This window comes from Poeciliopsis prolifica, unplaced genomic scaffold (assembly GCF_027474105.1).
Source record: "Poeciliopsis prolifica strain line A6 unplaced genomic scaffold, Auburn_PproV2 SCAFFOLD001, whole genome shotgun sequence".
NCBI classification, from domain to species: Eukaryota; Metazoa; Chordata; class Actinopteri; order Cyprinodontiformes; family Poeciliidae; genus Poeciliopsis; species Poeciliopsis prolifica.
This window is the reverse complement of record NW_026562376.1, coordinates 5,049,156-5,062,279: the sequence shown is the minus strand read 5'-3', so window position 1 is coordinate 5,062,279 and position 13,124 is coordinate 5,049,156. Positions and strand designations below refer to the sequence as shown.

At 37.6% G+C, this 13,124-nt stretch overlaps 1 protein-coding gene across 4 annotated transcripts in view; it reads left to right on the top strand.

Moving 5' to 3' along the window:
• The window catches only part of reln (reelin), a 132,682-nt gene that overhangs the window by 18,117 nt on the left and 101,441 nt on the right, over window positions 1-13,124 (top strand). For all 4 annotated transcript variants that reach the window (XM_055059626.1, XM_055059546.1, XM_055059474.1 and 1 more), the window contains exon 2: window positions 6,603-6,710. In XM_055059626.1, the coding sequence (XP_054915601.1) occupies window positions 6,603-6,710 (108 nt within the window). The remainder of the gene's footprint in view (window positions 1-6,602; window positions 6,711-13,124) is intronic.

Below are 13,124 nucleotides of genomic sequence, written 5' to 3'. Positions count from 1 at the left end.
AGAATGTTACTTTTATAAAAAAATATATTTCGTGAGACTGTCACTGTGTTGTAAAAAAAAATCAAGCTCTTTGGCCTTCTGTTAGATCTTCCAGGGCCAACGAGAAGCAACCAATCAGAGCCAGGAGGCGGGACTTGATGCTGACAATCACTAACCAGGGTACGCTACGGCTTCTTCCTGATAACCGACCCTTTGTGGATATTTATGATCTCCATATTTCCCAAAATAAAAAAATTTATTTGAAGCGCCGACTCTAAAAGATGCTGTCCAGCTCTTTTCCAGAGTCTACTTATATTATTACTTTGAAAAATGAGCTCATGGTTCTAGGACAGGTTGTGCTTTGCTATTTATTTCAGTCATTAAATGGCAATTAGGATGAGTTTAATCACTTATTTTCTCAAGAATTTTGTCAAAGCATTTGGTGTTTTAAAAATAAAAAGTACAAATAAGTTCACTGTCTTATGAAGGCTTATTCTTCACTATGCAAGGCTCAGTTCACTGGGACCTGTGTGAAACAACACTGTGGTACCTTATCAAATTTTCAGGGGATATTCGCCGTCTTCCTCTTGTACCTTGTTTCTCTGATGTTGAGGATGCTTTTACAAAAGGCAGGAAAAGTTAATGCAGTCTGGTTGTTCTTGATTACCAGGTGATTCCAGCAACGCAGGGGAGAATCATGCCTGAAATATTCATCAAACAAAGTCAGAACTGTAACCAGTGGGATTGTAAAAAAACAGTCATGTTTTACACGTCAGTAAGCTTTAACATTTTTCTTTTATTTTATTATCCTTATTTTGCAGAAGATCCCTGCTGGATTTCTAGTACCTGTCTCTTTTAAGACTCCTTGCTGGTGAATGTGTGTTTTGTTTTATTGTTGCGCTGATACACTGTAAAACATTTGAGCCACATTTAGTTGTGTTTACTATCTTCTACTCTTTAAGTCAAATTAATTCATCCAGTTTTAGATTTTGAACCTTAATATGAGTTTGTGAAAGATAAACTTACAGCAGTAAGTTTAACTTTTATTAATTCAGTCAAACCTCCAAGAGTTGAATAAACTGGAGTTTTGAGGTTAGCACTTAAAAAACTGAAAGAGGAAAAAGACAGGAGTGGGAACTATTTCCCAGAATGCTTAGCGGCATGTTTTTGTCTCCTGAGATGGAAGTGCGTCACATTGATCTGACTCTTGTGTTTTATTAAGGCAAATGTTCATTTTAATGCAATTCTCAGTTAGCAAAGCTTGAGGATAATGTCCTGTTCACACTAAATGTTTCTGAGCTGAATTCATTGGGATGTCAAATAAAATACATTATCAGATTTTATCCAATTTGAAACAAGAGTTTAAATTATTTTAAAGTAAAATAAGTATTTATTTTAACTTGATATTGTGAGTAAAATAATAGAGAAATGTGGTTATTTAACTAGGTGAAGGCAGTTTGTTTCATTGCATAATGTGAAATAATCATTTAGTTTAAATTGCAGCATTAAGTTAAAACTCACAATTCAAGATCAACGAAGTTAAAAAACAATGTTCAGACAACTCGTCTCTTGTTAAATCGACTTTATGAACTTTAATCTCTGAGTTAAAACCAAAACAGTTGTCTTGTTGACTTAAATTGTGTTTTTAAGGTGAAATTAAACCACCTTCAAATGTTTTACAGTGCACTAACGTTACTCAGGGTGGAACCAGAGAAGTGTAGAAAGCCCCGGGCCCATCAATAGTTGAGCAGTAGCACGGTTGTGTGTGTCTGTAATGAAGCTTACCGCATCTCTTCATCAATATTATATGCTGGCTTTGGGCCAAGCAGTGAGCGCTGTGTTCTGGTATCAAGTATGTGGGTTTGAGTGTTATGCATACAGTGTGATGAGGATTTTGCAGAACTTCACTTCAGACCTCTTACAGATGTGCAAATACATCATCATGCTGGAATGTGGTCTCATCTTGATTGCTCTTTGCATTTCTGACCCTTTTAGTAACTAAAATGTCTAATTATGTATTCAGAAAGATCAGAAGCTTAGATCAAAAGCTTTGGTCCTTTTCTGAAATGCTAAAATAAGAAATTGTGTATTTTTTTTCCACATAAAACTGCAGAATACACAATTTTTCCCAGACCTGATTTCTATTTTTGTGTGTGTTTGTGTAGTTGATTTGCAAACCAGAGATGCATCTTACGCTGGAAACGTCCTAAATTCAGTCCAGATGTCTGCTGATCCGCTTCAAACCTTGCACTCGTGTTGTTTGGATATAAACAGTAAACGGTGTAAACAAACGCATTCTCTATCACGCTGAACCTTAATGCTCTGAATGAGATGCTCAGTAGTAAATTTCAGCCTCATTCCTCCCTCATGGCTCCTCATCCCCTTCGGCCAAAGCGAACAGCTCTCAAAAAATGAAGTATGGACGAGAATGTTAACGGCTAGCATCAAAGGCCTTCTTTCTAAAACGTGTGTGTGTGTGAGCGTAAAGTACCCCCACAGGTGATTGGATCTGATCCCATCTCATCTGATTGGCTCATCTGTCTGATGCGTTACACAGGCAGGAGAGAACGTACGGCAGGGTGGGGGTTGTTGGAGGCCAGGCTAAATAATTTAGATCTTGGATTTGTATTGATCAGGTAGCGCGGTTCTCCTCGGGCAGCTCCGCTACGCCGTCTCTCCCAGCTCTTGCTTTTCAGCACTAACCTTCTGGCCCCAGCTTTGCCTTCTGTTTTTGTCTCAACACCCCACCTTTACTACAACCTGCTCTCCAGCGCGCCTTCAGGTGCATTTCTGCAAGGGAAAGTAATCCCCTCATTTACCTGTGGAGAAACATTATGAACATGGGCTGATTTGCATTACAGAGGCAGGTTTTTATTTATTTTTTTCATTCACAGCATCTTTTTAGAGTAATGGAGGATGTGTAACCTTGGTGATGCAGGTCAGTGGAATTGCAGAAATTAGCATTTTGGCTGCTCCAAGTTTAATGCATTACTCTATTAAATACAGTACAATGTCACGGCCTTGGATCAATACTGCAGAATGCAATTACTAATGAAACATGTCTCAACTTAACATTTAATGGATTTGTTGAATAGCTAATGTGCTTGGAGAGGGAAATGAAAATAACATGTTATGTGTAGTGTAATATGAAGATGAAACTTATTCACATAAATTAGATTTATTTTTGCAGTTTGTGGTTGATGCAGTGGCAGATGTTCTCTCAGAAACAAGGAATTAAAATATTTTTCTTCAACTGTTTTTATTTAGTCTGTATTATATTTTAAGCTTCTTTTATTGATTCTTGCTCAAGTTGCAGAGGGACTTATTTTCACAGACATTCTCTTGATATGTTTTTGTATTTCTTACATTGTTCCAGCCTTAAATTTTATTTCCAAAAAATCAGAGTTAATGTTTAGATTCTCCAATCTGTTTGTAGTTTCAACTTTATTTAATTTTCTTGCGTTACGGCGACCAATATCAATTCGTTTTCCTGGGATTTCAAGTGATAGACCAGTACAAAGCCGCACATGGCTGTAAAATTGGTGAAAAATGGTACCAGGTTTTCTCTTTTCTCTGTCAATAATGTAAGATGTGTTATGGAGTACATCTCTACCAAGTTTGCACATCCCCTTCTAACTTACAGAAGAGCTCCAGTTCATTCAGAAAAGATGGAGATCAACTGTAATCTTCCATTTTCAAATAAGCTGATATTTCAGCTGTGGATTTGACTAGGCCATTCCATTGTAGCACCATCTGGTTGGATGTTTAAGACCATCGTCAGAAGGAGAATATCCCCTACATCTTTACATTTAATGGATTTGTTGAATATGTTTGTCAGCTTTATTGAAATTGGTGAATTTTGAAAAATTGTAATTGAAACACTTTTTTCGCGTCACATTTTACTACTGGTGGAAACGACGAAGATGATGACAGGAAGTGGTAGGAGGATGATGGCGCGGCTTGTTTTTAATTATTTATTACATGAACAAACTTATTCACGTGTGACTTTTAGTCATGTTTCTTGTTTAAGGGAAACATCACAATTGCAAAATTGTGTTTATTCAACATGAGTGGATTTTGACAGAGTTTTCCACACCTTTGTTTGTTTTTTTATGTTTTAGTTCTATATCAGGGGCTTCAAACTCATTTTTGTTTTGAGCCAAATCAAGATTATGAATGGTCTTAAAGGGCCGGTTGTGCCAAAATGTATTTATAAGACTTGTTCACAAACTGTTAAAATATCAATAAATTCTTAAAACTACATAATATTATGTAACATCTTTTCAATCCCTCCAGGATTTTGTGTTTGTTGCACTAACTTGGAAATATTTGTGCTCATTTATGATGATAAATGCAACTTTTTATTACTCACTGTGTAGATCATGGACTGTAGTTTGATGTCAGTTAAATCTGAGGCAGCTGTTTAGTACAAGTAAGAAGGATTTTGACAACTTTTGAGAAAAAAAATACAATAAATTCGATTATTAGCACAAAAAAGTTGGGGGATTTGTTGATTTTGCATGAATTTCCATGATAGTTCTCAAAGCTGGAAGGACTGATTGATATAATTCGGCAGTTTACAGACAAAAACTGCATTGATTTAATTGGAAACATCATATTTAAGCACACTTAGTGTTTAGGGGGTCTAGGGGGCCACATAAAATGCTATGGCGGGCCAGATTTGGCCCACTGGCCTTGAGTTTGACACGTGATTTTTCTGCTAAAATTTAATATGATGCTGGAACTAAATACAGCCAAAATATATGTGCTGGCAGCATGTTAAGGGTGTGTAAAGTGTTGAGTTTTAAATGTGACTTATGTGTTTAAGGATTGTGACAGAAGAGCAGAACAGGAAATGTCTGGATGCAATAAAGACGGTAATGGGATGAATTATTGAGGCTTTGATATGGATGAGAACCTGGGAGAGAGGGAGATGACCCAAACTCCTCAGACGGGGCGCAAGCCGTCCAATGTACACAAAATCACAAAGAACACACACATTCAAACACACTGTAAAACATTTGAGCTGCATTTAGTTGTGTTTACTATATTCTACTCTTTAAGTCAGTTTAAGCTGACTTAAAGTTTAAACTGGATAAATGAATTTATCCAGTTTTAGATGTTGAACCTACAGCAGTAAGTTTATCTTTTATTAAGGCAGAAACAAGGAATTAAGGCAAATAAAACACAAGAGCAGTTTGGGTCATCTCCCTCTCTCCCAGGTTCTCATCCAATTCTCAGTTAGCAAAGCTTGAGGATAATGTCCTGTTCACACTAAATGTTTCATTGGGATGTTTAATAAAATTCATTATCAGATCAGAAATTTTGTTCCTGCACTTTGAAACAAGAGTTTAAATTATTCTAAAATAAAATAAGTATTTATTTTAACTTGATATTGTGAGTAAAATAACAGAGAAATGTGGCTCATCTATTTTTGTTTTTGCATATTGTGAAATAATTATGTGGTTTAAATTGCAGCATTAAATTAAAACTCACAATTCAAGATCAATGAAGTTAAAAGAAAACAATGTTTAGACAACTTGTCTCCAGTTGTTAAATAAACTTCATTAACTTTAATTTCTGAGTTGAAACCAAAACAGTTTTCTTGTTGACTTAGGTTGCATTTTCAAGTTAAACCACCTCCAAATGTTTTACAGTGCACACAGATGTTTACGTTTTGGCTGCGTTGTGTGAGAACACGTTAGAGTCTCCCAGTCCGATGGACCCACACAGGAATCGGATCTGCCCATGAAAACACACCAAGCCCAGAAGAACGGACGCCCTGGGACAAAACTGATGATGTTTCTATTCTTACTAAAGAAAAACACATTAACACTGTGAGGTGTCTCCTATTCTATTCATTACTTGTCAGTAAGCACGGGGATTCCAGGGTCAGGAAGTATCAAGTCCTCCATGTTTGACTGCAACAAAGCGTTTTACTCCTCTGTGCAGAGCTGTTTTTTGGGGGGGGCGTCAGACTGTTCCCCTGAGCTCTGCGCCGTCTGACTGGAAGCAGTCCAGTAGCCGATCTCCGTCTTTTTCCAGGGTTAAAGCCGACTCTGTGGGCCTGTCACTCCAGGCTTTTGTTTACCAGACAAATCAATAGTTAACTTTCTGCAGGATACACTGGGCTGTAGATGCGTTCAGCTTGATACGTTTCAGGTTTTCCACTGTCTATGGAGAGCAAAGCTATTCGAGTTGACGGCAATTAGCTCATCAGTTTTCTCTAATGCGAATGTCGATAGAGACAAGTCTTGAGTCATTTATGCAGCCAAAGAATCTACATTTCTGTGTCATTGAACTACCATTGGGATGAGTAAATTACTTGTTTCACTGTTCAGGTTCATGTCAGCAAATTTTAAAATGTTTGTTTCGTCGTTTCAGTGATTTACTGCAAAAACACAACATTTTACCAAGCAGTGTTGGTCCAGTTTCTAACGCAAATATTAGAGCCTAGTTTTTTATGGGAGTTGTTTTTTAAGTCAATCATTTTGAGTCACATTTATACACGTATAACTGTGTGACATCTAACAGGTGAACAACATTTTAGCTCTTTGTGCTTCGATGAGGCATCAATCTTCACTTCAGCTTTTCAAAAGAAATCTTCCTTTCTGTTTCTTCAGTCACCATCTCTACCAGTGTTCCCTTCGATGGTCTGCTGGTGACTGGCCTCTACACATCCACACCGGTCCAGTCCGCTCCCATTCCTGCCCCCGCTGCTTTCGGCTTTGGTAAGTTACGATTACGCTCATGGAAGAAGGTTCGTGTTGCTTGTAGTTGTTGCTGTAGTTGTTTACATCTGCGTCTTTCTGGAGGGCAAAAAAGGAAAAGATTCTTTTACTTGTCGTCGTAAACAAAACCTGGAGATGAAGGTGTTATTCATTTAGTGTGGTGCGCCAGAGCAAAGGGGAAACTTGCTTTCTTCTTCTCCTTATGCCGCACATGCACACCTGTTGCCATAGCAACTGGCTGACGACAGCTCCACTAGCTGACCAAGTAGAGATCCTGTTAAAGCGCATCAGGATAAAAAACACACAAACATTTCCTACACAAAGTACTTGAAAGATAGACATGAGAACAAAAAGTCAGAAAATTTTGATTCATCTCAGAAATTTTCCAGAAAAGTCATGAAAATTTAGAACTTTTGAATCTTAAAAGTTCAGGCTTCGTTTTCTAGAAAATTTCTGAGATGAATCAAAAAATTCCTGAGTTTTTTTTTTTCTGTCTACAATATTCAGTTTTAAAGAACAGAACATTTTATCCATTACAGTTTTGTGTCTTCAGGCTTCGTATTTATTTTGCAATTATCAGTCGGTGATTGTCTGAACAAAGCGGTGGTTGATCAGCTAATTTAAACTCCTGCTGTACTGATGATCTGTCAGATAGTTGTTTTGTGTATCACTTTATTTTTTTCAAATCGACTAAGACACACCAAATTCTGCAGCACAGCTACATGTTAAATTTCTCAAAGTCAAGCTAGCATGCCTAGCGAGGTTTGTCTCCCTTGCTATTTTTTTTTCTTTGTTAGTAAAACGTTTTATTGATCTGTGAAATGTGATACTCTTGCACCTTCTTAGCTAGTTGTTGGAGTGTTCACAAGTATTATCAAAATAATGCATCCATGTTTTATATATATTACATATACATTTAAAATTTGGTACGTTATGTTGACAACTTGATAGCTGGTTATGATAAGTGAAAAGTTTTAATGTTTCTATGAGGAAAACAAAACGATTATACTTAAAACAGAGAAAGAAGTTTTGAAATACGTATTATTTTGTTCCCAGAATGAATATTAAACTCCTTTAATGGCAGAGAGTGATCAATGTTATGTGGGAATGATGGAAGAATTTCACTAAATGTTTTTTTGTTCATGTTTCTAAATGAAATACAAACCGAATATGACATAAATATAAACTGAACACAAACAAACCAGTATGGGTGGTGAAAAGGAGACACAGTTACTTCGACTTGTTGGAAAATGTTCTTTGGGCTGGTTTGTCTGCAGTTGGTTTCCACAACAGAAAAGCATAATAACTGTTTTCAGGAGACAATTTAATGGATGTGAAATGTTATTTTCAGGGATTGTCTCTGTGTAAACAATTTCCTGCATCCATTATCTACTTTTTCTTCTCCCATTGGTGGGTTCATCATTTCCTCTTGGTCCTGGTTTTGCTTTTTTAATCCAGTTTTTCTCACAGCAAAAAAGGAAAAAATATTTTTATTTAGATTTCTTTTGTAAATTCAGTCTAATTATTTGAAGAGGCAGCTGAATAAAATGTATTTTTTCTCTAGGAACACAATGGCCTCATTTACGGAACAGTTTGTCCAAAAACTTGCCTGAGAACCTCGGTTTGGTCGAAGTGAACTCCGGTGCGGTTCGAATGCACACACTGATGCCAAAAAGAGAAATCCTACAACTACTAAAATCCACATAGACTTTGATGTAAACCAGACGCGCCTGACGCTCACAATACATTTGTTGTGAAGGCACCATTAGCCAGATCAAAAACAGAGCCAACTCGAGAGTTTTAAACATAATGCTGACAATATTTCTGATTGTTCCCTGATTTTGATAAAAGTGGTTCTTTCCTCTGCACTTCTGAACAACGGATAATAGATCATTTCTGCGACACAGCAATGATTTATTTTAATTTTCCATTGAAATATTTAGTCGCAGTCGTCGCTACGTCTCACTCAAGCTGCAAACTAGCAATCTGCCAGACCGTGCAGTCAGTTTCTTTCTTACTGAATTTTCTACCTGTTGGATCTTTAGGCATAAACATGATGTAGAATCTGCTTTATTTGCAAATCTGAAACTGACAACTGTGGCAAAAACACAAAGTCCTACCAAATATTTGTACCTAATTTCTAGTGCAAATATTGAAGTATGCTAGATTTAAGACAAACTAACTCACAAGTATCTTTTCAGCAATATATAAGAGTTTCAGTAAATTATTTTATAAGTCTTTATAAGACCCTTACGTAAGTCGGCCGATTTGGAGTTTCGACTCCATCTCTTGGCATCTCAAAGACATAAAAGTGGAGACAGACACAATAACGCTTCTTTCAGAAAACATAGGGAAAATGCTCAGCTTGAAGTGTTCAGTGAGAGGCTACTTTAGATGAAGTGGGTCCTGATAGATCCCCTTCTGCATTGGGTGGGGTCTCTCATGTAGCCAAAAAGAAATCCTGAGAGAGGCCCGGCTTGGAGCTGGTGCCCAGTGTGCTCCCTCATCCTGACTGACTCCAGTGTTCCTCAGACGCTGACTTCACCCTGGCCCTGTCCACTCTGCCTTCTTGGCAGTTCTGCTTACTGGGGTGCCATCCAAGCATGAATTGCGTCACCTTCGCTACACTAATGAGTAGAAAATTTTGAAATACTTCTGCATAATGTTGCTGCTTGTGGAGGGAAATGTTAGGCTCTAGAATGTGATCAAAACCTGGAAATCCTCGAGTTTGAGTTTGTGCAATCCGCTAGACGTTGCAGTCAGTTTCTTTCTTACTGAATTTTCTACCTGTTGGATCTTTAGGCATAAACACGATGTAGAATCTGCTTTATTTGCAAATCTGAAATTGATAACCGCACTGCAAAAACACAAAATCTTACCAAGTATTTTTGTCAAGTTCAAATATCTTAGTACACTTCATTTAACTGATTTACAAGTTACTTTTTATGCAACACACTGGCGACCTGTCCAAGGTGACCCCCTCCTCTCGCCCCAAAACGTTAGCTGGAGATCAGCTCCAGCCGACCCCACTGGGGACACAGGTGTCAGAAAATGGATGGATGAAGTAACTTTTTAGCAACATTTCAGAGCTTGTTTTAAGTAAATGTATTTAACTTGATATTGTGAGTAAAATAACAGAGAAATTTGGCTCTTGAACTATTTTTTTTCTTGCATATTCTGAAATAATTATGTGGTTTAAATTGCAGCATTAAGTTAAAACTCAATTCAAGATTAATAAAGTTAAAAAACAATGTTTAGACGACTTGTCTCTTGTTGTTAAATCGACTGCATGAATTTTAATTTCTGAGTTGAAACCAAAACAATTTTCTTGTTGACTGAAACTGCATTTTCAAGGCAGCAGGTGGAGTTTCATTTTCAAGTTAAACCAAAAGTTTTACAGTGTGTGGCAAAAAGTTTGTTCACTCCTGACTTAAAACAAACTCGTATTTCTTGCTAAATTAGTGAATTAGTCTTGTCTTTGCACTAGAAATACTGCATCTCCTACATTGTGTTTTTGCAGCGTATAACCTCATGATGTTACTCTGTTGGACCAAAACATGATGAGAATAATGAAGTAGAACAGTTTAAAAATAAGATTTAATGTTGAGCAGATCATTAAGGTCACCCTTCCCCATGAGGGCCTTTTGTATTGACGATGTTTGGAGAAGAGGAGTTAAGACGGGGTGTGCCTTTAATTCTTCTGAATGGAGCCAGTTAACACATAAACATCAACCAAAAGAAATACTAATTCCCTCCTATTCAAAACACACACACTCTCCTAATGTGTGTCATTGAAGTGGTTTAGGAAACATGTGGTTAGCAGATGTATCAGTGCAATATTTATTGTCTGCTCACAAAATGGCTAAAATTAAACCTCTTTTCATGATCATCAGAGGGGGACGATAAACCAGCGTTTATTGGATGTCCAGGAATGTTTTTGTGTTTTGCACCACATTACTTTTTAGCAGATATTTATCCTGGTGCGATGCATTCAAGGACCAACGCAGCTTTCACTACAAACAATCACATTATAGTAAAAGTTTAAATGGTGATTGATTAGCTTTTTGACCTAAAACTAATGTCACTTCCCGTCGTGAAGATACTGTCCAGTCGATGGTCCAACATCTATGTCAAACATAAGGCCCGAGGGCCAAATTCTGCCCACCGTAGACTGTTTTTGTGGCCCTCTAGACTCCAAGTAATGTCAATCAATCCCTCTGTTTTTTTGCGGAAATTCACGCAAATTTAAGCAATTCGGTGTTTTGAGTTTTTTTTTTTTTGCACCGACAGAAAGGCCTGTCACAATAACCAATAAATCAATTAATCACATTATAAATTAAAGTCAGCTCAGTCATTTCTATTTGCATGATTTATCTTTTTTTTGTCTTTCTACCAAAAACTGGATGATAAAAATCTCCAGTCTGGTGTTTTGGTCTCAACAAATTGAAGGATAATTTTGTTTGCAGAGATTTCAAAGTTCATTTTATTTGTTGTTTCTCTTGTTTAGTTCATTTTTGACATTTTAAATGTCTTCCAGTTCCAAATGTGTTAACTGTTTGCTGCAATTTAAAGTTTATTGATCATTAAAAATGTGTTCTTGCATTACTACGCCATTTTCATTATATCACATAAACATGATATCAAAATAACAATGCTATCGTTCATTGCAATGACTTCTGTGACAATTTATTGTCCAGTAAAATTTCTTATCCTAACAGTCATAAACATTCATAAAGACTCATGACATTGTTGTTGGTCTTATGCACAAGTAAAATGTTAAACATTTTTTCATGTTATAAATAAACAAATACTTTATCAGTATTAAGCATTACTGACCTAAAAGAAGCTTGTAAATCAGTTCTAAGCTGAAGTGACTTAGAAGTCTCTTCTCTTGTCTTATTTCAAGAGAACAAGGATATTTTCTCTAGAAACTGAACAAAAAGGGTAGAGTGCCTTCTCCGGGTCGATGGGGTGGGATGTCCACACCCTCATCTGTGGTCATGACCAAAAGAACGAGATCACGGATACAAGCGGCCAAAATGGGTTTTCTCCTTGGGGTGTCTCAGAATAGAGCCGCTGCTCCTCCACATGGAGGGGAGCCAGTTGAGGCTCGGGCATCTGGTCAGGATGCCTCCCTGGTGAGGTGTTCATGCCCGGTGAAGACCCCGGACCTGCTGGAGGGACCTTGGGGTTCCCCCAGAGGATCTGGAAGAAGAGGGAAGTCTGGGCCTCCCCTTGGGAAGCTGCTGGCCCCGCGACCCGACCCCGGATAAGCAGGAGAAAATGGATGGATGAAAACTGAACAAAAATACTTGTGTTTTTGCATGTGTAGCTGTTCTCTTTGTGTTTAGATTGGTTTTGTATAATTGTACATTTTGCTGTCTTTCTCTTTGGTGTGTCACTTTGGTAAATTTAGACCCTGCAATGTTTAGTCACAAAGAGACAACGACACGCAGACAGAAGGCATCAGTTTAGGTTTTTCCCCTTGTGTAAACAGTCTCAATACTTTAACAAAAAAATGTGTTGTTCTGACTTTTACTGCGTCATCAGATCTCAACACCCACTCTTTATTAAATTAGTTGACCAAAATTGTGGCAGCCATTAAGGTATTCAAAAGAATGCCATTTATGTGGGTTTTGGGCTGAACTGCGGCTGCAGCTCGTCCCTCCTCTGCCTTCAGTCAGCAGATCACACATTTGCCGCTGGTTGGCTAACGTCAGGACCTTTATGATACTATAATTGTTCTGTTATGACTAGTGAGACAAACTGGAGCTGAAAACAATGCTCTTTTTTTGGATCGGTGCCCACTCAGAACACAGGAGTATAAATTGCTTGTGGTTTTCATAAAAATACCCGTTGGTTCTAGAGGCTGGGTCCGTCTGCAGTCTTTTTGTCTGTGTCCTGGTGCCAGGCGTTGACTTTTATTTTGAAATGTATGATTATAGTTCACACTTTTTAGCTAAAGTAGGCCGTGTGGTTTCATTTGAGGCTTGTGGGTGGTAAGGTTTGTCAATTCGGGTATTCACTACGAACCTGTTCGGGGTAATTTTTTGACTTGAAAGTTGCAAACTTCATAGGTATGAGTGCATGGGGATGTCTGTATTTGCTGCCAGCAAAGCAATATGAATCTGAACTGACTCAGCAGCCTGAGAATTAGAGCCTCTCCATGTTCTTGTTTTTCCTCCAAAAAAAAAACTTTTTCAACTTAGACGACTTTCTTTTACAGTCCCTCCAGGCTTTAGGGAACTCGAACTGAGATCTGGAAAGATTTCAGACTGAAAGCGTTTTCCTTACCCTAATAATGGGTTTAGTTATCAAAACAAAAGGCTTCCTTTCATCTGCCACATGGCAAATAATGAAGTGATGCATTAAAACTCATGTATAAACGGAAAGAATTGTCACATTTGGCATGTT